The 25,748-nt window shown below is 46.7% G+C and overlaps 1 protein-coding gene across 3 annotated transcripts in view; it reads right to left on the reverse strand.

Annotated features, from left to right (window-relative positions):
- Positions 1 to 1,857: 1,857 nt before the first annotated feature.
- LOC119453968 (uncharacterized) overlaps positions 1,858 to 25,748 on the reverse strand; it is a 51,846-nt gene continuing 27,955 nt past the window's right edge. The window contains exons 1-3 of one of the 3 annotated variants that reach the window (XM_049667441.1): positions 12,685 to 12,980; positions 6,699 to 7,008; positions 1,858 to 2,774 (exon numbers count right to left, since the gene is read on the reverse strand). In XM_049667441.1, the coding sequence (XP_049523398.1) occupies positions 2,489 to 2,774; positions 6,699 to 7,008; positions 12,685 to 12,766 (678 nt within the window). In that variant the 5' untranslated portion in view covers positions 12,767 to 12,980 and the 3' untranslated portion in view covers positions 1,858 to 2,488. Of the gene's footprint in view, positions 2,775 to 6,698; positions 7,009 to 12,684; positions 12,981 to 25,748 lie in introns of those variants that run through there. The other 2 variants (XM_037715993.2, XM_049667440.1) reach the window with 2 other exon arrangements.

Consider the following 25,748-nt stretch of genomic DNA (forward strand, 5'->3'; position numbering starts at 1 on the left):
TTTTGTGTAAGCTTTGCGGAGACGTTAGTTCGGTTTGTTTGTGAATCTCTGAGCTTACCTCACTAACAGGACGGTCGGCATCGAGTGCTTTGCAATTTGTGGTGTCTGTGCATGAGTGGTGCGCGCTCCACGGCCGCGGTTACGTTCCGATGCCCGGTGTTTCGTCTAAGGAGCCCGTGGACTTGGGAGGTAAGTTCACTCAACATGTTTCTGATTTAATTCACCGCGTTAATGTTCACAACAACGCTATAGTGACAATTCTCACAGCGAGCACGATGAAGTAGCACTTTTTGCTCGTCAAATGCCACTACAACGCTGCCGTGCCGCTGTCGGAAAATTGTTCACCTAGCTGCAGTAAATGTGGCACCGCACTAGCGCTGCACTTGAAAGCTATCGCTCGCAGTTTCTTCGTGCCAGCATTTCGCTGTAGCTGTACTGCATTGACGTCGTGCTTGTCCTGCTTTTCAACGTGGTAAAAGTCGGTGGTCCGTTGAAGCTAATCGAGAAACCTCGCTATTGACTCGTCGCGATATGCTGTCGCATGAGGCCGATATGCGCCTACATATTTTTTGTTGACATCAAAAATTATTAATTGCGTGGGCGCCAACAATCTGGGTCGAACTACTTAAGCTCAGTCATCACCACCTAGACTTTCCTGGGTGGTGTTGGCTCGGTGCCTAGGGAAGGCATGCGACTGCCTGCAGTCTCGATTGACGGATCGTGAATGCATAGATCCGGATGGAGCAAAATCGCTGTCGGTGTGTCCGTGCGAGAATTATGCAGTAATTGATGGCATATTGTGGACTTATCGTTGTGAGCAGCCGTAGTATCTTAGAAGGCTTAGAAGGTAGGCTGTCGCGCTGCTGAGATCGTACACGCGGGTTCAATTATCGGCCACGCCTACCGCAAGTTGAAGTGGGCGAAATGCGAGAGCACACGCGTATCCACAGTGTGGTGGTTAAAATTAATCTGGTGTTCCCCACTAGGTTGTGCCACATATCATGGTTTTCTCGAATACAATCTCATAATTACATCAGGTGTCGTTGCTCTCCTTGACTTAATTATTTTCCACTTTCGGTAAAAAATAATTTATTCACGCTAATTGTTACCCATCCGAGGAAACCAATAACCCTTTTGCTAACTTTTTTTTTTTAGGCGGCCGCAGTTATGACCATCCTTGCATGGTGAAGAGATGGCTGGACGACATGCGAGAGTGGCCTGCTGTGAGAGCCCCCGACATAATTTTTTACTTGTTGAATTCCAAGGCATGCGACCTGCAGGCTGCGAAGAATTACAGGTCGCTGGAATCCTACAACTATCTCCAGAGCGGTTGGGTCGGCAAGTTGTTGGTCCACCGCATTGACCAGGCGAATCATCGGCACGGGGTTTAGATCGGTGCGCTTGCCGTCAACAAAATGCGCAGAACATACACGTGATGAAGGCAACGGCACAAAATCTTTTCTGTTGACTGCGGCGACCCACTGTCTTTTCAAATAGGCGTCAGCGAGAAACCGATGCAGCAAATACACGTTGCATCCGCACTCCTCTTGCAACACGTTGTGCGTGCCGCAGAGCTCTTTTCTTGCAGCGTTCCTCTTCTTCTGGTTATAACTGCAGCCGTAAACAACGCAGTGATGCCCTGTTGATAGACTGTTCTTGAACGACATTTCAATGTTTCACAAAAACAGCAAAACAGCGCACGCATTGAAGAGCCACCACATAACGTGAACGGGGAACACGCTCCAACAACAGCCCAGAGGAAGGAGGCGTTGCCCACAAGCCTGCTACTCTCGTCACCAGGCGGCAAAAATCGGCTTGCGGCTCGCTGGTTCGAGAGTGCCGCTGGAAAAGTGTATAGGTAAGGCAGAAAGTGTCGCATGTAGGGTGGTTGGTAACGGTACGCTGATGCGCTTTAAACGCACGGAAAGGCCGAACCATACTGACAGCTGGTGATCACTAAATAGGTCACGGAATATGGCGATGGTTGATCGATGTCAATTGTCTCATTATAAATAAATTAAAAAAGACAAACATAAGAAGGCTGCACTCAAAGAAAAATTCAGCATTGCGACTTTTGCACTCATTTCTTGAAAGACCCAAACCCTTGCATAGACCGCGATCCCCACGCGTGAAGATTTCGTCAGTGCCGTGGAGGAAGAGATATACTTTCTATGCCAAAATAACGAACGATATTCAAGTGCATCTAAACATGCAGACATTCGACTGAAGGCAACAGAAAGTCGACAGAAACACAACAGAACTTCTACAGTCAAACACGGATATATCGAACCCACATATAACGAATTAATGTGTATAACAAAAAACAGTAAAATCCCCTTGAAAACTTTTGTATGAAAGTTTTATTTTATATATCGAATTACCTATACATCGAACTTTATTGTGACCCCCTTCAGAGTCGATATATCCGGGTTCAACTGTATAATGGGTTTTGTAACAATTTGACAGGGGCCGGGATGTGCAGTGGCTGCTAGGCTAAGTTCTCGTCCAGGTAGCGCTGGAGGCCGTCTCGCAGGGGATCCGCCATGAGCGCCCTCACTTGGTCCGGGAAGCTCTTGAGCAGTAGGTTGGCCGCTGCCGACATGAGCGCCGCGAACGGCCATGGCCCGCTCACCGTGACGTCAGCGCCAATCAGCTCGGTGATGCGCACTGCCGTCACGCGGATGGGTGACAAAGCACCGGCCACCTTGCGCGGCAGCAGCACCCCCGCCTTGAGAGACATGTGCCGCGCGAACACTGACGCCGTCCCCCGAGAGCTGCGAGAAAATCGCGCCCCCATTTTTATTTTCCCCCGCTCTACACTTACAAGAACACGTACGCAAGAACAACGCATACAGTGCACATGCCTGAGACATTTTCCAGAGGGCGACCAGGGGGGGTATTCTGTAAGAGTGCACCCAGTGGACTGTCCATTTCGGCTGTCGCTGACTGGCTGCAGCTGCACGAGCGAGAAGGAGACTAACTGGGGGCACCTGTATCCTCCTCACTCGTGCAGCTCCAGCCAATTAGCAGCAACCAAAATGGACAGTCCACTAGGTGGACTCTTCAGAATCCCCCTTAGGATAACTGTCGACTCCACCACCGAGGTTGGCGCGAGTCGTCGCGACAGCATTCTTATTGATAACTTCCGAATGCTGGGGTTGAGTTTTGACCTTGTCGGTACATCTTTTCTAGCGGTTAGCGCGGGAACACGGGACAAAAAAAGGGAAGCGCTTTCGTGCGTCTCGACTTCTGTCCGTTTTGTCCCAAGTTTCTGCGCTAAACACTCAAAAAGATTCCGAATGTTTCTGTTGGCCCACTGGAGAGCGCCTAACGCGCATGAAAGTGTCGAGACAGTGGCCGTGAAGGCCAAGTGCATCGTAACTGTGGACCGCGTAAAAAGCCTGGTTTCAGGTAACGTAGATATAGAGCAGACTCCGTGCAAAATTCGGCGTTCGAAATACGAGTGGATGCGTCCCGAAAGACTCGCATACGTAGATGTTTTTCATCACGTTTTTCACCAAAACTGAAAAAAAAAAAAAAAAGAAACTCCGCTACTATCCGTTCACCTCGGAACTTGCGGTTCCTCAGCATGACTTTCGAGGTGGCACCGGTTTCGAGATATGCGCCGTCAAACTTGGGTTAAAAATACACTGTTGTTCTACTTCTTAAAGAGAACGCTGTTCATGCATTAAAGCAGAAAGGTAACTGGAACGCCAATGAATTTCATCGGACACTTTGAAAATAATATCTCGAAACTGGCGTAGTTCTGAGAATTCGTTCTAAGTCGTTATACCTTGCAAACTCACTAGCTATAATTTGTAGATTGAAATATGCGCCGTAAAGTAAGTAATTAAACAGACAATTAGTGCAATTATGTTAATTATTCCCTTAAGCACCTGTATTTCTCGTAGAAATAATGGTCACCTCATCGAGTAATTTATTTCAAGGGTTAGAAGTGTGCTATCTGCCACAGGCAACTTTTAAAAAATTGGTGCACCTAAAAAACAAACATCCTGTATGGATTCTAAAAGATACAAAGACTGAAGTTAGAAAGTTTCAAGGAGCTTTCACGCAGCCAGTCACCAAAATGCAAAACCAAAATCGTGGCGTAAAACAGACCTATACCGGCGTTACGGTATCGAAGCGTAATTGGAAAAAAAAGGAGGGGGCATTGATCTAAATTTTCTCTTCTAATACTTGACAAACTACCGCGTAATAACGAAGATAGGCTTTAGACTGTAGACTAATTTACTGTTTCTCTTTAGTATCCATTTAAATTTCAACATCATGCATCATCTAAACAAAAAAAAAAAAAAAAGGGGGGGGGGAGGAGGGGAATGACAAAGAAAAAAAAAAAAAGCCCAGCTGTTTGTATTCGAATGGAATCGTTTATTTTTGCGAGGTGCTTCTACAGTATACTTGTGGGTCCCTTCGCTACACAGTAAACATTTTAACCACCTTAGAGTGCTAAAATAGTGTTTTGTTGTGTTTATACACCATCCGTAACAACAGCGTGGGCGAGAACATCGCCGCACAAAGGGGTGTGCGATGAGTAATTTTTGAGACCAATCGAATACGAATTGAATAGGGCCAGAAGTGGATGGAATCGAAAATCGAATACTTTTCGAATAATGAACATCAGTTTTCACCATTATTACAAAACAATGTTCACATCTTAATATTAATTACGTTAGCAAGTTTCTGTCATTCCATTGCAAATTATGAAGTCTTGCTAATTAAAAGAAGAAATGGAACATTAGGAACAAATATAAAGTTCGTTCGCGTACTCAGGGCTCTTCGGGGAGTGCAAATGGTCGTGGTTTAGCCAGTAAAATATGGCTCCCTGAGCGACATATGCGGCCTGCTCGATTTGGTAACTTCTCTTGTTATGTCTTCTGTATATTATGGCCATGGGGATAAAAGTTATCGTACTTTTGTTCCAAGTTAAGTTTGATTAAGCAATGTTGAGCATTCTGTAATATATGAAAACCACTCCAAAGATAGTTGTGTTTACGAACAGCGAGTATTCGATTCGAAGACCGAATCGGATAGGACAATATTCTATTCGTTATTAGAAAGTGTCGGATGTTCGCACACCCTTACCACGCAATAATAAAACGAACATTCGTAAGAGTTCGTGATTCGTAAGTGATTCTGTAAGAAGGGTGTTCTTATACCCACAAGCGTGCATGCTCGCTATACTGTTAAAGCTTAAGTGTGTTAAGGACAATGAACTTGCTTTAAGCGCTAACAGACACGGACGCACGAGGCACACGACACACTAACTGCATTCTTCCAAGACGCCCTGACTGAATTTGTTTCTATTACAACAGGCTCTGCCGCGTGTATTCCTGTAAGTTCTTAGCGCTTCGCGCGTCCTGCACCACTTCTTGTGTCCGTGTATATCCACTAGAAATAACCAACTCACCCAAATCTCCAACCTGATTGCTAAGGACAGGTTCCAAGCGTAAAGAACGTTTTTGCTGAGACGCAGGATGCGATCTGATGCAAGATGTATTATGAAATGATGCAACTTGACGGTAGCAAAACCTTTCTTTTAAGAATGACTGGACATCAAAAGTTATAAGCTCACCTCGCGTGAGGGGAGAGGAGGAGCATCGAACTGATTAAATTTTTGGACTACGCAATCTTCTGGATCGGCGCATATTTTTAGACTGCACTGTATTTGAAATCGGCCCACATTTTGACGTATGGTGACGTGTTAATTAATTTTAAATAATTTCTCGGGCTTTAACTGCCAAAACTACGATCTGAATATAATTAAGGCACACCATAATGGGAGAAAAGCGTCCGTGGCTTAATTATTACAGTTTCAGGCATCTGTGCTAGAGGTCCTCAGTTCGAATACGGTGGTTGAACAATTTTGTTTATTTAAATATATCATCATCGTCACGATAATGATGATGATCTCATGACGATGATCCAGGACATCACGACGACCAATGGTCCCAGGTGCACATATCGGCCTATACATGTTTAGACTACACTCTCTTCGTGATCGGCCGACGAATAAGGCTATAAACATACCCGATACGGATAAGTGGTGGCAACTGGCTGAGAAAGAATTGTTTTCATATAACCATCATCTGTCTTGCTTGTGTTTCTCTTCTCGAAAGCTCTGCGCTCGCTACGTCATGAATGCTACGTTACGCTGATAACGTACTACATGCCGTTCGTGACATGGAAGTTTCGGCGCGCGGCGTTAAAGAAACGAAAGGCACGTGAGACAGATGACAATTATTGTTGTCGTACAAACATACGCGCAAAGGAGTGTAACTGAACTGATTGAATGTTTAAAGACATTTTAATGTTTAAAGACATGTTTAATGCGAAAGCATTATATGTCCCATGAGGCAGAAAAGCTGGCGTTGTCCCCAACGAGCGCTACCAAAAAATCATCATCAGCGTGGATTAAGGTTGGTACACATTAGAGCAAGGTGGAGTGAGGTGGATTAAGGTTGGTAAAAATTAGAGCAAGGTGGATTAAGGTAGAGTTGTGAAAGACACGTGACGATGAATGACGTCACGCATCATGGACGTAACCAATTAATTGTGGAAGTCATAATGCTTCCGCATTCAAATCACGTACGCACAAGGATACTTAAGCGACTGTCGACGTCACAGTGTACAGCAATCGGTGCCCTTGAGAGCGCCGAAATGAGCGGCGAATAACTCACCCGAGGAGCGTGTTGGTGTCCGCCTCCCAGTCGTAGGCGAGCTGGCTGTTGTTGAGCGCCACGTGCACGGCGACGGCCACGCGCAGCGGGTCGCAGCGAAGCAGCAGGGGCTCTCGCATGTGCACCGTGGCGGCGCCCCACAGCTGTCCCCGCCGCAGCCGCACGCCGCCGTACTCGGGCCCGTCGCCCAGCAGCAGCGGCTCGGTGGCCGAGAGCAGCGGCCGGGACTCGTCCATCAGGGTGCGCACCACCGCGTTCACGAACCGCTCGCTGCCGCACAGGGCGTCCACGGTCCTGCGCACGCGCCGCTCTGCCCGCAGCGACACCCCCACGTCAGACGAGTGACACATGAGTACTGACGGGAAAGCGATCTTTAGGCGAATATAACACAGACGGTGTATTTCGCACGCTCAGATCAAAGGAGTACTGCGGGAAAGTTTAGGCAGATAACACAGACGGTGTATTTCGCACGCGCAGGTCAGACGAGTAATATTTTCACACCCTGAAAGGAGTATTGAGGGAAACTTTAACGCAACTTAAGCGAATAACACAAACGGTGAATTGTAGGTATAGTCGTCCCAAATTACTCAAAATATTGTTCTTTGAGGTGCGATTAGGTACAGATAATGATTTACGTACAATTATGCTAACTCTTAAATATGCTTTTTTTTTTTTTCGCCATAAGCTGTAGCCAGAGTGTTCGGTGCGCGCTAAGAAACGTATGCGCAAACATCAGAAGTCGTTTTCGAGATGTTGTTTCCTGCGTGTTTCTCTTTCTTCCGGTGCCCAAAGAAAGATCGCGAAATATGAAAAACCGAAAAAAAAAGAAGAAAAAGGTTGCGTCACTTCGCGCTCTGCGAATCTGGATTGCACGGCACTCATCTGTAGACTTGTTTCCAAAGAACGAAGCATACCATGCCCGTCGAAAAAAAAAGAAAAAGAAAAAAAAAGGCGACTGCTTACGCCGTTTAGCATAAACCAGGCAGCCACGTCAGCACCGCCCGTATGCAGATGGAAATCGCCACGGTCCTAAATGATAAACCACGTGCCAGTGCTTGATGTATAGATCAAAACACTCGTCAGTGCACTCTCAATCTCATTCCTTGCATGGACGTCCCACTCAATTAGTTGGTTAGTCCAACTAATTAAGTTGTTATTTAGGTTGTTAAAAACGAGATTACTGTGTTCCACTTAGTGAAACTTATGTGGAACAATATTTATATACATTCTTCTTTCTTTGGAAACACGAATGCGAGTGCAGCAAACTATAGACGCCAGAGAGAGTAGTGACGTGATTTCCCCCCCCATACTTCACGGTCTTTCCTTAGAGCCCTACCACGCAAAATGTAACGTCTTACATATAACTTCGCTAGATATTCCTCAACGCACCCTACAACGTTCGAAATAGACCTTATGCATAAAAGGAATCTTAAGGAATTTGCATGATTAAACTGCAGCTTACATATCCCACTTAATTTTTTTCTAGCTCAAACAACTATACCAACAATATGGTAATGGTCTCGCTTCGCAAGGTGTACGCGACCTCTTTTTTTTTTTTTTTTTCGACACTCGGCGTTTGTATGTAGCTGGTGCACATACTGTAAAGCCCTATAATTTCGCTGCTCCAATTGTTCGCGAATCGACCCTTTGGGCATATTTGGCGCTACTAAACTTTGCAATGTCGAGCTTGTGCCATATATAGGCTCTCGCGGCCCGCAAAAGCTCCTTTGCGTTTCTTCTTTAATAATTTCTGCGTTGCTACTGTGACACAATCATGACGCAACCGAAGCAAGGCAAAGGTGACGCAGTGCCTCTTGCGGCCTCCCTGATGAAGCCACTGCACGCCGTGTGGCAAAGTACGGCGAAGTCGGAGATAGCATTTGGGAGTGGCGGCATATATCGCAAGCTTGCACAGAAAAGTAATTCAAATGCGCCTTAATTGTTTTAGGCGTTTAGATTCTAGGCGTTCAGGTAATTTTTAGGTTACAGCACAGAGAGAGATAAATGAGATGCGAAAGGCATAGCGTGTATATTTCTTCCGTGAAAAAAAAAAAAAAAGAAATTATGTGCCCTTTAAATTTCCCGACATTTTCCAGTTGCGAAATTCGCGTAAATTAAGGGTGCACGAAAATAAAGTGTTTCACACTAAAGCACATAGGCGAGAAAGATAAATGTAACTGAGGGGCTTGATTTTTTTTTCTTTATTACAGCCATATAGAGCCAGAGGAAGCATGGGGACGTTAAAGACCAACTTCAGCAAAATTTTGGATCACCTAGAAAGCCTAGTTTAATAGAGCGTATATACGTATTGAGGATGCCTCATGCAAAATTTGACGTTCGCCAAAAATATCCTGTTTTTGATACCAAAACTGAAAAAAAAAAAAAAAAAAAAAACGTTGTCGTTACCGTTCACCAAGTGACGCGTCACCTAGAGTGCGCGGCTTACTCGGTGTGGCCTCCGAGATGCGGGCCGGGACTTCGGGGCCGCGACTTCCCCACAGGTTTTAAAAAGCGGTACAGGGGCTCCTATCTAAATACATGGCAACAGAGAAATCGTTTTTCTCGGCAGCCACTAATCCGAATTTGATTAGCTTTGTTGTTTTTGAAAGAGAAGTTAAAATGTAATGACTGTTGGAAGCGAAATTTTGATTTAGGCTGGCGAGTGTTTTATAAAAATTGTTGAAAATTGCAAGTTTTCAGGAAACGAAACTATCAAGTTTGCAGCTCTAACTCAGCAATGAAAATCGATATCACAAATCTATAAGCTGCATCTCATATTGGAGCTAAAGCGGACAAAATTGATGTAATATACATAGATCTCATATACCCCACTTTTGTGAGTAGGAATGTTGTGAAACCCTTGTAAACATTCTAACGAATTCACGTAAGATATCAATTAATATACAAAATTTTCGCTTTAAATGTCCTAACGGATGCAGTTTACTGAACTACGATAAATGCTTTTTCATGCAGAGGTCATCATCACCATCAGTAGCGGCATGATCTTCTTCTTAATCATCCTATATTTTATGTCCACTGCAGGACGATGGCCTTTCCCTGCGATCTACAATTACCCCTATCTTGCGCGAGCTGATTCCCCTAACTTGTACCTGCAAATTTCCTAATTTCATCACGCCACCTAATTTTCGGCCGTCCTCGACTGCGCTTTCCTTTCCTTGGCAACCATTCTGTAACTCTAATGGTCCACCGGTTATCTATCCTAGAGCACTGCACGGGCTCGGGCTTACCCGAAAGCCCGGGCCCGGCCCGGCCCGGCCCACGGGCCGGGCCGGGTAGAGCAGTTTTTTCACGGGCTCGGGCCGGGCTCGGGCATGGCGTGTGCTTTTTGACCCGGGCCCGGGCCGGGCTCGGGTTTTTTGACGCGGGCCCGGGCCGGGCTCGGGCTTTCTGCGAGTTATTCTCGGGCTTCTCAACTCTGAAAAACATGTATTTTTTGGTCTCGGGCCGGGTTCGGGCCGGTTTCGAGCCGGGCTCGGGCCGGGCTCGGGCTTAAGGTAAAGGGGTGGTGGGCCGGGCCGGGCGGGTAACGTAGATTATTTCCGGGCCCGGGCCGGGCCCGGGTCTCGCCATAAAAGTTTTGATCGGGCTCGGGCGGGCTGCCCAATGTAAAAACGGGCCCGGGCCGCAAAAGTCGGACCCGTGCAGTGCTCTAATCTATCCTACGCATTTCATGGCCTGCCCAGCTCCATTTATTCTCTTTTTCTCTTAATGTCAACTAGAATATCGGCTATCCCCGTTTTCTCTCTGATTCACATGCACCGCTCTCTTCCTGTCTCTTAACAGAAGAGGAAACTCTCTGTCCCTAACATTTTTCGTTCCGTCGCTCTTTGCGTGGTCCTTAACTTGTTCTCCAGCTTCTTTGTCAACCTCCAAATTTTCTACCTGATATGTTAGCGCCGGTAGAATGCAATGATTGTACAAATTTGTAAACTTTGGGCTCCCATTTTTTAAATCTTACGCGTTAAAAAAGTTATTGTAAAATGTTCCAGGCTCTAAGTCAAAATTAAGCTTCCACAGTCACTAGAATTTAACTTTCTTAAATTCAACAAATGTCATTCAAATCGGTCCAGAAGTTGCCTCATAAAAGCATTTCTGTGTTTTACATGTATTTGAATAGGCGGAGTCGGAGTTGGATTCGACCTAAATGTTCCTTTTTATTGAAAATGCCTGCGGATAACCGCAGCTACCCCATCTTTAATATAACTCTCTGTAGTGCTATACGCGTCGTAGATTCTCGCGTCGTATACTAGTTCTACGTGATAACATGAGTGCTGATTGCAGCTGGTCAAAAAATGTTAATCGACGTCCGGCCCTAATATTTCATAGAGACCTAGTGAACTGTCCTGCAACAGTCCTTCGAATCTGATAAATTCCGAGTTAGTTTATCGTTAATAGCGTTGTAAGTGCAAGTCTGTGACCAAGAGTTTAACCTTATAAACGTTTACGACTTGGTCGCTCGAGTGAGCAAGTAAATCTATGTGCGGATATTTTACCCGAATTGGTCTATTTGGTTTTCTTGCAGAGTTTCTGTAGTCAGGAATTAACTACAGTTTGCCAAATTTTCGATGACTAAGAAGAGATAACGTCTGCTTAGTGTAGAGATCAAGCTCAAGTGCGGCGTCGAGTTTTTTTTTTTGTTTATTTATTTTTTATATATTTGCAAAGGGGAAGGATGACTTATGAAGTCAATGAGAACAGCCACACCCTTGTATCTGCGCACTCAATGATTGCATAAGTCGTCCTTTCACTTTAAGCAAATAAATAAATAAATAAATAAATAAATAAATAAATAAATAAATAAATAAATAAATAAATAAATAAATAAATAAATAAATAAATAAATAAATAAATAAATAAATAGTCTGACTAATTCGCCGGCAGCTGACAGTATCATTAGAAAAATGAAATGTGCAGGTAGTTCACCGAAATTCTCTGGCTTGCGCGTGCGGATTCCGACAACAAAGTGAATCATTATTAAGTATACTCGGGCGGCGCCTGCAGGACACCAAAGGGGAAGCGGGGACGCCACAGCTGGTACCCGGAGTGGTCCGTGGGTAGGGGCCCAGGGCTTGCCGATGATCGAGCGTGTCGGGGGAGGGGGTGATATAGGCCCGACCTTGTATACGAATAATCCCGGCACGCCTCGGCGGCTCCAACCCATGGACCAGTCCGGGTTGATCCCCCCCCCTTATTTTTTTCTTACACCTTGGGTGATCTGGACATTCTGCGCCACCTGCTTTAATATAATCTCATCTACCCCCGTTTGCAGGCATTATTTTTGTTTTCGCACGCTAAATGATCTCACCGGACCAATGTCACACTAGGAACAAGGCAGTTCGTTTCGACCGAGGGGCACTACAGGACAAGCAAGGCGGTATGCATGCTCAGCCCTGCCCGACTGCCGGAAGAATAACCGCTTCTTAGATTAAACAGAAGTTTACGAAAAACAGAGATTGCAATCGTGGAGAAGGGAATACAGCGTCGGGTAGTAGAGGCGAAAGTAAAGACACATTCCAGGGTGCATAGGCATTATAATTAAACTAGCAACAAATAACAAAATATGAATTCCTGAAGAGAAAAATAATTTTCTTCATGTGCAGGATATGACAGTAATTGTAATCTTTAGCAGTTTATAATTATCCCTACTCGGCAGCGCACTGTAACGCACAAAGTTCTAGTGAGTGGTGTGCTGTAAACGAAAGAAAAAAAAGAAAGGAAAAGGAAAACAGAATGAAACGTGCATTCAGATTTTATATTTGTCAACCGCTCTTTCGGAAGACCGAAGGGAACTCGGCGCAATGCAATCCAACACAGAAGCGAAATAACTCGGCAGGGTAACTACAGAACTGCCATCAGAACTGCGGCCCTCTGCACAACTGACTGTTGCAGTCAATCATTTAAGTCACTTGACTATAGAATGAGAGTTATTCGCCTCTCGCGACCTAGTATAAATGTGCAGTCCCACCTGGCATCCTCTGTAGTCCATAGCTTTCTGTAGCCGTGACGACGGCCGCCAGGAATGAAATCAGTGTCACCAGTGGGACCATTGCGGTGTCGAAGGCGTGCGGCGTGTCAATGGTGAGACTTGAAGAGGGTACTCGAACTATGCAGTGCCACCCTCAGCAATCGCGTCGCCGGTCGGGGAGCTCCGCAGCGCCATCAGGAGTCGGGCAGACGCGCACCTGACTGCGCGTTTTCGCAAGAAAATCCACCAAGGGCACCGACGTAAGGCGTGGTCCTGCTGACGGCGCCCGACGGCTGGGCATTCCAAACTTGTGACACACGAATTTGCAAGCCACACGTGCAAAGCTGGCAGTGGAGAACGCAGCAAACAAAACTACGCCTAGCGCGAACTCGCGCAGGGACCGTGCTTTCTTTATGGAGGATATATGTCTCGAGCACAGCATTGCTTGGCAAAGACTTCGGCGGCACCCTATCAGGTCGGTGAAAACGGAGTACGGCCTTTCATCGTTCCTCACATCAGCGAGCGTTGTTGTCTGCCTGTGCACGGGGACAGCAAGCGAGCGCATTGTCGGACTCGGCGTAGTCGGAATCGCCGTTTTCAGGTGTGTCGGGCGCCGTCGATCCCTTTTTTGTCCCGGCCGACCTCAACTCCCCAACCGAAGCCTGTGTTCTCTTAAAGATCGCGATGGCGATGATCCCTGGTTATTCGCTCTAGAACGAGGGACGGCTACACAGTGACCAAACCTGCTAAGAAAAAAAAAAAAAAACCTGAGGGGTACAAAACGGAACAAAGTCGGTCACGCACAGGCCATAGCTGCAGCTGCTAGTACATAGTACTTCGCTATGTGCATGTGTTGGTCCACCACTGCTGGAAGTCCTTGGTTCGTGATCGACACCGCGTCGGATTCCGAGCGGTCTTCGCTTGCTTACCTGTTGGCGCTGATCCGTGCTCCTCCTATAGATGGCATGGATAATATGATCACCCACTTTGAGACGGGGTGTTGGCGGATGTTACCAAGCTCGTTAATTTATCATTTCTTCTGCGCTTATATTCGGCCCTTATGACCCATGGTTGGTGTGAGCAAACCATCTTATCTGATCGAAGTTTGTTAAAATATAATGTCTTCTCATTTTGCGTGTCCCCTTCCTTTACGCCACCAATATACTAAAGCCGCGTATTTTATTATTCTCCACGGCAGATTCAGTAAACCTTCCTCTCTTATGGAGATTTAGCTTCCCCTAGAAGCCCCACATCCCACGCCCCACTTACGTTTTTTTGTACTATTTTTTGCATTCTTTTGAACGCTCAACTTTATTGGCATCCCCTTTGAAACGAGACGGTGGCAGATAGTCACCTAGCCGGCTTGAGGTAATCAAGTATGGCCTTCATTCTAGCATTTTAGTACACATCTCCTCAATATTTTTCTCCTCCAAACGGGACAAGCGGTACGTCTACTCCCCGCTACCCTCATCGTGCGAGCTTTGTGACCACGACTGCTCGCGGTGATCGAGTGAACTCTGCTGATGTGTGTCTATGGGCGCGTGACATGACGCATGCTAATTAATATGTAAGCAAATGTTTGCTACAATTATACTGCCCACACTACTAAGAGCCTTACTTCGTATGATATTGTCACGTATAGTAGAGACGTTGAAGAAAACAGTCGCAAAACTGTGAATGACGAAACGAACTTTTTTATTGGGCGAACCTGTGCCCACAAAAGCAAGTTGCACTCTCGAAGCACGATAGCGGCGAACACAGACGGCGATCGTCGAAATCTGATCAGCGGCGAAACGCGTCGGCTTTTATACATGAGTTATCGAAGGTTCCAGAATAATCCCTGGTACCCGCGTGTCTTGCAGAAAGTTCTAGACAATTCGCGTCGCTCATACAATCAGATTACATGAGCGTCGGTGACAAGAGACAACGGATAGAAGCATCGATAACGTTCGAGAAACTTCCGATACATGCAGGCGCGTCCTGCGCCTAGCGAAACATCATCAGGCGCTATCAGCAAGATGGTTACCGTACCCACCAGCCCATCAATATGCCCGCCGATTAATCTTCCTTGTGAGAATACCACTAGCTCTCGGCCTAATTCTAATATTTATTTCGAGCGAAAGAGCAAATGGAAGTTGATAGATTTTTCTCTGCGTGCGCTAACCGCGCTTCTCTACACGATCATGTGAGTGTGGCATCTTTCTGTGGACAGCCGCCGCTTTCGCTTATAGCAAAACTGACGCCACCGCCGCAATAATTTGATGCGAAAGGTTCAAATGGTTCATCGAGGGAAAAAGCCTCGCGTCTGTCGTCGGTAGCAGTGAAAGGGCACCAAAGCTGCCATTGCCATTGGCTGCGACGCCTCGTCACGAGGGTGCCTCGACGAAGCAGATCGGGCAAAAGGGTGCATATGCGGCCGCGCTAGCGTATCGGGTGTTGTGTGAGGGGAGAGGGCATCACTGCGACGCCCTCACTCTCGGAAGCCTGTGCTATCCGCGCGTTCCTAGACCACGAAATCTCTCGCCTGCGTTCTGATTGCGCCTAGCGACGGCTGCATCAAAACTCGCCGGGCGTCTCAACGCGCTCGTTTGCCCGAGAGGAGTGCATCGCTCGAAGGACCGCTCAGCGGCGTTCAATTGGACATTAATGCTTCCGCATTCACAACTCATACAGAGGGCTTAGGTGCATGCCCTCGCATTTTTTATTGCGATAGCATTATATACGGGTCATTGAAAGGCGTTGAGGGTTGTCATGGAAAACAGTTGCGAAAGAAGGCGAGGCGCGTATCCAGAGGCAAAAAAATAATAATAATAATAATTCATGGGGTAAGAAAGAGGCGCACGGAGGCGATTTCGTCATCGTCACTTGACAGCGGGGCATCATCGCTGAGGACTTAAGGGAACAAACTGCGGGGCGGAACGCTGAGTCACGCAGCAATACAAGTCTTGGCGAAGCCACCTTCTTCACCTTTTATCTCTCTGAAGTAGTCGGCCGAATACTTGTCTATTCACCCGGTGGAGACAGCTCCTGCAGAATCATACAGTTTACTAACTATAGAGGGAAAATATTCCAAATATTAGGAAAGAACAAGCATTTACACATTGCACGTACGTAGGGAGAATGTGTAGAACTACTTCGGTGTATTTTTGAGGAGTATTAGATGGCCATTTGTAAAACGTCGATGTAAATCTTACGCTGCGTGAAAGGATGCGTTTGCCGGCAACTGAACTAGATGGCGCCACCGTACTGAGGGAAGCTCAGGATCGCGGTGATTGCGCGTCTCGTCTGAATCGCATCTCCTTCCGCCATGGCGCGCTTGCTCAGGGTAGCAACATGGCGACGCCCTTGCGGTTACCGATATCCATGCATAGGTGCTATAAGCAGTTTTTGCTCTAGAGTTGATGATAAACACCATGTGCAGATTGCTCCGGGCTCTCGGAAGGTTTTAATCGACTTAATATTATTATTTTACAGCGAAGCTGTATATGCCTACGCTGAAACACTCGTGGTCCGACCGCAGAAATCCTCCGGGGGAAATAAACCTATAGAAAACCTATCGAAAACTCGCGTCTCGTTCATTTGGTATGTGCCAAAATTGGCATAGAATTGCACGAATGTATGGCTAACATGTCTGACAGGTCATGACATCAATAACGTCACATGGTCGTCAGATACGCCACGATTAACGATAATAAAATCACGTGTGGCGCATACCCTCAGTGGGTTTGAGCCCGGGGCATGCGGGTATGAGCCAGGGACAAGAAAGAGAGAAGGAAGGAATAAAAAGAAGGAAGGAAGGAAAGAAAGAAATCACCTGTGGCTCGATCATACCGGGCAGCACATTTCATGTTCACTGGATTACGGTCTGTATGCACGGGGATATATTTTTCGTTTATGCGTTTTGGTTGTCATGCGGCATAGCGTCCTAATGAAGTCAAATATAAGCATGCGGGCCTGTTTCATAGAGATACTGCAACAATGACTTATAAAATGTGTTGTCGATAATCCATCTTTCATATTTTCTTTTTAATCGATTTGTTCGGTGACTTTTGCCTACCACTGAGTGTTCATTTTCTGCCGGTATGCTCACCCAACTTCGGTCATTAATTACAACCTTATTGTTGGTCATTAAACATAGCTGCAAAAAAAAAGGAAAGGCTAGATTGGTGCCTCAAAAAGACGAAGTTGCAATTGCATGTGGTTCAAGATGTTGAAACTTGCAATGGTCTACAGATTCTTGGAGTTAAGAGATGCACTGATTGCATCATGTATGCCTCGCACATTCTGAATGATGGAAAATAGGCTGGATGTTTCTACATTAAAGCCATTGGAAGAAGTCGCAATCATTGCTGGTGTCGATTCATGTCCAACAATATCGACTCTGGTACTTGCGGACAACTTTCTGTTACAATGAAGGGAAGCTACGAGGCAAGGCATGCAGAAGCAAGAGCGCTCCTGAAGAAAACGTCACATTCAAAGTGCTTGTTGTACAGCAGAACCCGGATATATCAAACGTACATATAACGAATTATTGTGCATATGGAACAGCTGTAAAATTCCCTTGAAAATTTTTGTATGAATTCAATATATCCGGGTTTGACTGTATTAAGCTGGGGAAAAGAAAACTTTAACATGTTTTGTTTTTATCTTTCACGTGAGGGCTAATGCGAAACTATTGCCGATTCAGTATATGTTAAAAAATGGCTGTCAGACTCTGCCGGTTTAGTATTGGCACCGTAGCTCCGCCCCCAGTAACTTTCCCTTCATTGCCACAGAAAGTAAACCCTGGGTATACTGTGCGTCTACACAACTTACTGTGTTCGTTCTTCCGACCACTGACTACCGAACATCCTGGGTCTCAGTATAATCTTACCTTGCACTGCGATTTCCTTCCACGTCAGCACTGTGGAAGGACATTGATGCTCGCTGCGAAATTGAAATTTGCGTACCGCTAACTGTTATGCCTGCTGCAATTCATGCAAGTGTCACCAGCAGCAGTACCTGCTTTTCCATTGTGCCATTGTCCACAGCAGCACTTGACAACTTACAATAACTAGCAGTTTCCTCTTCGTAATAGCGGCTGGTATGATAACAGACAGAAAATACGCATTCAAACCAGCTTAAGCTGCAATGTTGGGATGGGTATCATGGTCTCCAAATTTCGGCATGCTGCAGGTACGCTGAAAATATCTAGAGGCATTTCAAATGCAGAATTTTGCAGAGGCTGCACTATATACTCTGGATCTATGTCCAAAATTTCATTGCATCTGGCGCGTAACACCAGTGAGCGGCGAAGTGATTCACTACAAAGGCTTCACAGGCTAAATTTCAATTTTCAAAACTGCACACTCCAAGCAACTGGGCAAAGAATTTATTGTGGAAGAGGTAGTTCTGACAATCTTTTTCACATAGGGGAAAACAGTGCAAGAAAGGTACGATGAAAAAACATCCTTGCTATTTTATTCGGTTCCAGGGAATATCAGTGAGCAAATGCATGTCATAGAAATCTCCAGTAGATAAACACAGGCAGGTAAATTTACACAGGGCAGTGAACTCATGTAGGACAAAAGGAACTGTGGCAAAGCAGTCTTTAACACAGCAGACATGTATGGTAGTGTCTGAAGAGCGATCCAGAACCTGCCTTGAGGGTCGTACATTGCTTTATTATCAGCGTCATTAATGACAGAAGACAGGTAAAAAAATGTAAGAGCTTGGTGCAATGCCGGCACCAGATTTCAAAGGATATGCTCATAATAAGATAGAATGCCTTTAATTCACACCATGTGCTTTTTGTTATGGTACATTGATGCTGTTTTACATTGTCCATGATGAGTCACTTGAAAGACCAAGAATATGGGAATAAGAAAAAAGATACCAACAGATATTCCTTGGAATACCAAAACCAAAGTTCCACAACTAAATATACGAGTTGGTGAGTTGTACAGCGAAAATATTGCAAGAGTTTCCAAAACAATTCGCAATCATCATTGCTAAGCATTCGACGAGCTTACTGAAGGAAGTCACCAATTGCAAGAAACCAGTCAAACAATTCGTGGATGAACTGGAAATGCACCTCAGCCGGAATGATGTTAACTAGCAGATGAAATGCGCGCGCGCGCCCACACCCACGCGCACACACACACAATGAGCGCGCGTGCCCACACACACACACACACACACACACACACACACACCACACACACACACACACACACACACCACACACACACACCCACACACACACACACACACACACACACAAATGCGCGCGCGGCCACCACACACACACACACACCACACAAATGCGCGCGCGTGCCCACACACACACACAAAGCGAGAGCATCCCACACACACACAAATGCGCGCGCGCCCACACACACACACACACAAATGCGCGCGCGTGCCCACACACACACACACACACAAATGCGCGCGCGTGCCCACACACACACACACACACACACACACACACACACACACACACACATGCCGCGTGCGTGCCCCCCCCCCACACACACACAAATGCGTGCGCGTGCCCAAACCCCACACAAAACACACACACACACACACACACACACACACACACACACACACACACACAAATGCGCGCGCGTGCCCCCCCCCCCACACACACCAATGCGCGCGCGTGCCCACACACACACACACACACACACACACAAATGCGCGCGCGTGCACACACACACACACACACACATGCGCGCGCGCCCACACACAATTCGGAAACGCAAAGCAGCATCGTTGTACCATTACAAAAGCACAGAATGCCAATGAACGTAAGAAGCAAGAATCCACTACATCAACCCAACGCTGGAGTCTGAGCAGTGTGTCACTACGATGAGCTAGAACAGCATGTTACCTAGGATTTTTTGGTACCTACGTCATATTGTCAAAGGTACTAAATAACATACGACTTCATCAAGTGGCCGTCATCTTCTATAGGGTGGAACGAACAACTCCAACTGGGATGCTATAGATGAGCATTCATGCCACGCGACGTCGTGCTGTTTCTTGGGACTTCATAGCTGTGTGGCCTCGTCGAGGCAGCGAAGACGTTCCTGTAGCACGATGTACAAGCAGGCATCTTGTTAATTACCTGTCAGCACACAGTCGCAGTACGAATCGGAACAATTGGATATACTTACGCGCACTGGACGTTCTGCAGGGCGTGGATTGCAGGCATCTTCATTCAGCAGGACACCAATAGCAGTGAGGCAGGAACAGAAGTGAAGTCCCGATCAGCTGCTGGACGACAGGCGGGTGCTGAACGTGATCCGTGCGAGACAGGGCCGGGTGTAGGAAAATCCGTCGCGTGCGTCTGGCACCAAATGATGTGGACTGAAATGACAAACAGGCATCTTATTAATAACCTGTGAGGACACCGTTACAGCATGGGCTGGAAGAACTTGATATACTTACGTGCAGTGAACGTTCTGTAGGGCGTGGATTGCAGGCATCTTCATTCAGCAGGACACCAATAGCAGTGAGGCAGGAACAGAAGTCCCGATCAACTGCTGGACGACAGGCGGGTGCTGAACGTGATCTGTGCGAGACACGGCCGGGTGTAGGAAAATCCGTCGCGTGCGTCTGGCACCAAAGGATGTGGACTGAAATGACAAACAGGCATCTTATTAATAACCTGTGAGGACACCGTTACAGCATGGGCTGGAAGAACTTGATATACTTACGTGCAGTGAACGTTCTGCAGGGCGTGGATTGCAGGCATCTTCATTCAGCAGGACACCAATAGCAGTGAGGCAGGAACAGAAGTCCCCATCAACTGCTGGACGACAGGCGGGTGCTGAACGTGATCTGTGCGAGACACGGCCGGGTGTCGGAAAATCCGTCGCGTGCGTCTGGCACCAAATGATGTGGACTGAAATGACAAACAGGCATCTTATTAATAACCTGCGAGGACACCGTCACATCATGGGCTGGAAGAACTCGATATACTTACGTGCAGTGAACGTTCTGTAGGGCGGGTATTGCAGGCATCTTCATTCACCAGGACACCAATAGCAGTGAGGCAGGAACAGAAGTGACGCGATGAGCCGTGGGAGGACAGGTGCTGAACATAATCTGTGCGAGACACGGCCGGGTGCAGGAACATGTACCAGGGGCCAAGGCACAGGTTGCAGATATGAAACCTAAAAAAAAAAGTGGGGGGAGGGGGACTTGTTAAATGACGAAAGTAACCAGAAAGCACGTACTCACCAAGCGTCATCGCGCTGGAGTGGTCGATGGGACCAGTCCACGATGGTTGGCTTGTCGAGCGACGAAAACACGGGGTGACACAGCAATGGGGACGAGAACATACGGAGAAAAAAAAAATGCGGCCACCCACCACCGTCTTCGCCGCAGCGCACCGCGCTGCAGACCGTAGGCAACGTCCGTTCTTCTTCTGTTTTGCTGGAAGAAACCTGGCACTAATTAATTCCGGGTGCAATTTACTTCCACATTTCGCGTGCGCCGACACGCGAAATTATGACCGGGAAGCAATAGCACTCGGAATGGGCCGATGTCCGTGTCGCAAACGAGAGAGGACCCCTGCCAGCTGGAGCCTGCGCAGCGTGAGCTACCCTTCTTAGTGTTAGCTAAGCCTAAAGCTACAATCGCCCCGCCCAGTCCTCTCCGCTTCCGTCACGACGACGACCCAATGTGGCAGCGGCCTTCTCTTGCCAATCAGTGTAAAACAGTTAACATTGCCAATTAGTTGATTTATTAGCCGCGCCACCCTCGCAAGCTAGAATCGCACCTGGTGAATATAACTGCCGAAGATCAAACGTAGCGACGATGGTTGGTCCGTTGTCCCTCGGAGAAGTGCCATGGTCACATGGTTGCGTTGTTCCCCGGAGTAGTGACACGGTCACTTGGTTGCACGGGATTCACCTACTGGTTAGGAAGACGAAAAAAAAAAAAATGAATGTCAACGGCAAGAGAGACGAGAAACGTACCGTATTTGCACGTAAATACCGCGAGGGGGGGGGGGGGGGGGGGTTGTCTGGGACAGTATGAACTGCCGCCGCAGAATAAAGCAAAAGGACGGGCTCTGGCACTGTCGGCGAGAACGGCGTCGTCCATTGTGACACACACTGAGGTTATCGGACAAACAGCGACTCAGTAATGCCCGCGACACAATCGAACACCAGGCCTTTCACGGATCGCGCGGCGACCCACCGTGCGATATTGAAGACGTGCACAACCGCGTCTATCGTCTTGCTCAGAGTTGCAAGTTGCACCACATTGATGCGGCACCAACAGCGCTCTTTATCAGGAGAAGACTGCGCAAAATACACGATCAGTTAATAGCTTGATGGTGAGCAGGCGAAATGAAAGTAAAAAAAGCGAACGTTATATTCGTGTGACGAACCCAAATATAAGGTGACGCGCGTTCCGGGGTGAGAAATGTCGAGGGAAAAAAAAAAAACGCGTTATATGCGTGCAAATACGGTAATTACGCAGCAACATCTAAACTAGGAAGTGGCCATCGTGTAGACAGAACAGCAAGAAATGGATATAGCCACGTCACCCTAAGATATATATACGTATATGGGCCCACCTTGTAGGTTAGCTGGGAGGCACGTGGCGACGACAGTTGCTTCGTTGTCCTCCGGTTGAATGGCGCAGTCAGTTCATTATCCAGGCGCACACAAACAAAAGAAAACTTGATTGCAAGCGTGACTTAAAACAGCAAGGGATGCTTTTGCGTCAAGCGTGACAGCTCATGCGTGAGAAGGGATGAAATGGCCGCCGGGCGTAGCATATGCATTCCAGGAGCACCAATGGGTCGTGCGAGCCTGGTAACCGCGCTTGCAGAAGTTGAGGTCATAACTGGAGTAGCCGCGACGCAAAGCTTCGAGCACGCGTCACAGCTTAGAACCCGGCGGTGAAGTGGTATAGATATGGCTCAATATGGTCAATCGCTGGTTCAGCTGACACGGGCGACGTATAGCAGGTATGGCGTCAAATTCGGAATGACGGGCGGGCCTCCCGGCGGCCGCTTCTTATATGTATATTTCACTGACGATTATCAGCTGTTCGCGCATGCGCTACTGCGCCCAGGCGTCTTTCCTTTGTGCGCCGTACACGTTATCGCCGAGATGAACTCGGCGCAATCGCGACGGTGCAAGAAAATATACGAAGAACCGAAGGAAAAATGACGGTGGCAAAAAAAGAAAAAAAAAAAAAAAATCACGCCTTCCGTAAGCCTCTGGTTTGGGAATATTCCAGAAGCGTCTACTCTGTTCGACAGAAAAAAAAAATCGAAGCATCAGTTGCGATAGCAAATTAGCAGAGAGCTATTCGGAGTAGGGATAGTCTCGGCATTCCCGCTTCCCAAAAGCAGTTTCCCTTCTGCAAGATTCTACAATAAATTTGATGAACTGGTTCGCCAATAATGTGATTAATGTAAACGTCTCTAAAACACAGCTCATTGTTTCCATAATCCACTAATAAAAGTTAGTTTAAGCGTCCCATTGCTGGCTCACTGTTCATCTTGTTCTCCGTGTTCTTGTACACCTGTTCCATATGTTTCATCTGTTAAATACCTTGGTGTACTTCTGACAGTGACTTCACCTGGAATTCTCACCTGGCGTATGTTTGTTCAAGGCTCTGGGCAGTGTCTCGTACATTATACACTATCAGATACTATACGGCACTATCAGTTCGCAAAATGATACTGCAAGCCTTAGGTTATAGAAGAAAGTATTGAAGGACCCTGGTTATAGTGTTCTTCGGTATGGTATTACGACGTTCGGTCACTGCGCGAATCGTTGGAAAAATAGAATAAACTCTATCCTTCTCTCTATTTTGAAAGTGATTAGTTATGATTTAAGACTGCCCTCAGGCACAGACCCTTTTTAGATCATTACGATGCTCTAACTTTGATGCCCTTCTGAATGAGACGGCTGTCCTGAGGCATTTTTGGTCTAACAAGTATAAAGTTCCTTACGTCCCTACACGCTGCCTTCGACCTAAAAACCGTTTTCGGGTGATTCGCTGCTCCACCAGATATGGTCAGCGCACTCGTAGCTACTTTATACCGTCTTGCTTTAATCAACTACCCCCGAGTGTCTTCGTGCAAAAAAACAAAATTCAAGCTGAAGCAACTGCTTCGTCGCATTCACCTCTAACTCTTCCGTGATATCTGTACTTTCCTTCGTTAAATGCCGCTGCGGTATCAAAAAACCTTAAGGTAACTATGTATTTCAGGCTGCACATAGCTGTTGATGTATTAAAGGCATTAGAAATTTTTTCTCTTCCTCGAAAATATGATGGTGATCTATTATTGTATTTTTGCCATTGCATGTACGAATGGTCAACTCATGTAAGGCTGGGTGACGTTATATGTATTACCATCAGTTTTTCTTCTTCTTCATGCACTGCTGTACACGCGCGTCAAATGTTTGCATGTATGCGCGAAAGGAAAAAAAAATGTATCTGCACTAGAGTGGTCCTAGGTAAATGAATTCCTGTTGTCTGCTGTCTGTCGGCTCTGCCCTTCAAGCCCAATGAGGCTTTGGCAGGCCAATTTTGTATTTGTTTCTGTACCAAATGTCAAGAAAGTATTATTATTATTATTATTATTATTAATATTATTATTATTATTATTTATCGGCTGCATAAACTTGGACACATTCGCTTACTAACTGAACTGACAAGCGTGGTGTCATCGCGCACAAGTAACATGAATAGATCACACTGAATGACCGCAGACAACGACTGTCAAAACGCTGGCAGCAAGGGCAGCCGCCGCCGGTTCGTGCGGTCTATCGCTTCGACGGAAACTGAGCGGCGAATGCACAGCGCATACAGAGGTCAGAGCCGCGTGGAGAAAGAGACGGTGCGGGCGACAGCCACCACAGCCAGTGTAAGCGTAGTTGTTGGCAGAGTAGAAGCTGTGTAGAAGGTGTTACGTAGAATCTGTTAATTGAACGGCGCGGCTCACATTTGTGCGCTTATCATGGGTCATCTGCCACGTGCTACACTACATGCCATCCCGATGAGCTGTCTTAGTTCGACGTCCTACCACGTGGGGCGCATGCTTCGAAGGCTGTCAATGACCTCAGCTATCCATACACACAAGGATGGAAAAGGCAGTGCCCATGGTACGGTGGCTAGATGGGTAGGTGTGCCGACCGAGCGTAGTTCAGCACTTCTCCGCATCATGACGCAAAATTGACGCTGCGGACAGTAGAACGGTTCAGCGGCGCGCAACGGCGGCTGCGCTGGTAGACGCGTGTCTGATAGTATCGCTTGCCTCTGATTGTATCTTTGAAGTGCGCGTTATAATACCGTTCTGAGCAGTGTAGGCCAAGCCTGAATGAGGAACTTGTTGTTGTCGCTGAGTCAGAAAAAACGAAATACTGAAGTAAATTTTCTAGCTTGGCATCGGTCACATTTATTGATATAAACGCGGCGCTCCAGCCCATTGCATTAAAGACGTAAATGCATTTTTCCATGCATAAAACAATACTGCAATGGTTTTATACGGTATGTGGAACAATGTTTACATGATATTTAGCGAGTCCTAATGTTTCAATTTCGAGAAATCCAGCTATTGTTTTATTGCTGCGTCAGTTACGGTATCTAAATTGGTGCGAGAAGAATTGTGTTGGTAAGTGCATATGGTTCCACTGTTTCATTGTAATAAAATAAAGGCAATATGCCTTGGACTAGATTCGTGAATATATTTAAAATACAAGAAAAGCTCTCGTAACTTGAGTCAAGCAAACGCACCAACATAAATTAGCTTAGCGCCAGCAAGGCCGCAACGTTGGTCCACCACATCATAGCATTGTTCACAGCACACGCCTCATCTTCAGGTGCTTCCTCTTCTCCCTGTTGCTTTCCGCGCCGCTATGTTATTGCCCTTGACAAGAACAGTAAGGGCGTGTAATTGAATAGAACTTCACAACATCGTTTGTGAGCTCTTTCTTGTGCCGCTTACAGCCGATCAAATTCGGGGATGTCAGCTGCAGAAAGGATGCAAAGTCGCGATACACTGTTCCTTCGTAACTCATTTAAACTGAAGCACAGCTTGAAGG

Source organism: Dermacentor silvarum, chromosome 5 (genome assembly GCF_013339745.2).
Source record: "Dermacentor silvarum isolate Dsil-2018 chromosome 5, BIME_Dsil_1.4, whole genome shotgun sequence".
Lineage (NCBI taxonomy): Eukaryota > Metazoa > Arthropoda > Arachnida > Ixodida > Ixodidae > Dermacentor > Dermacentor silvarum.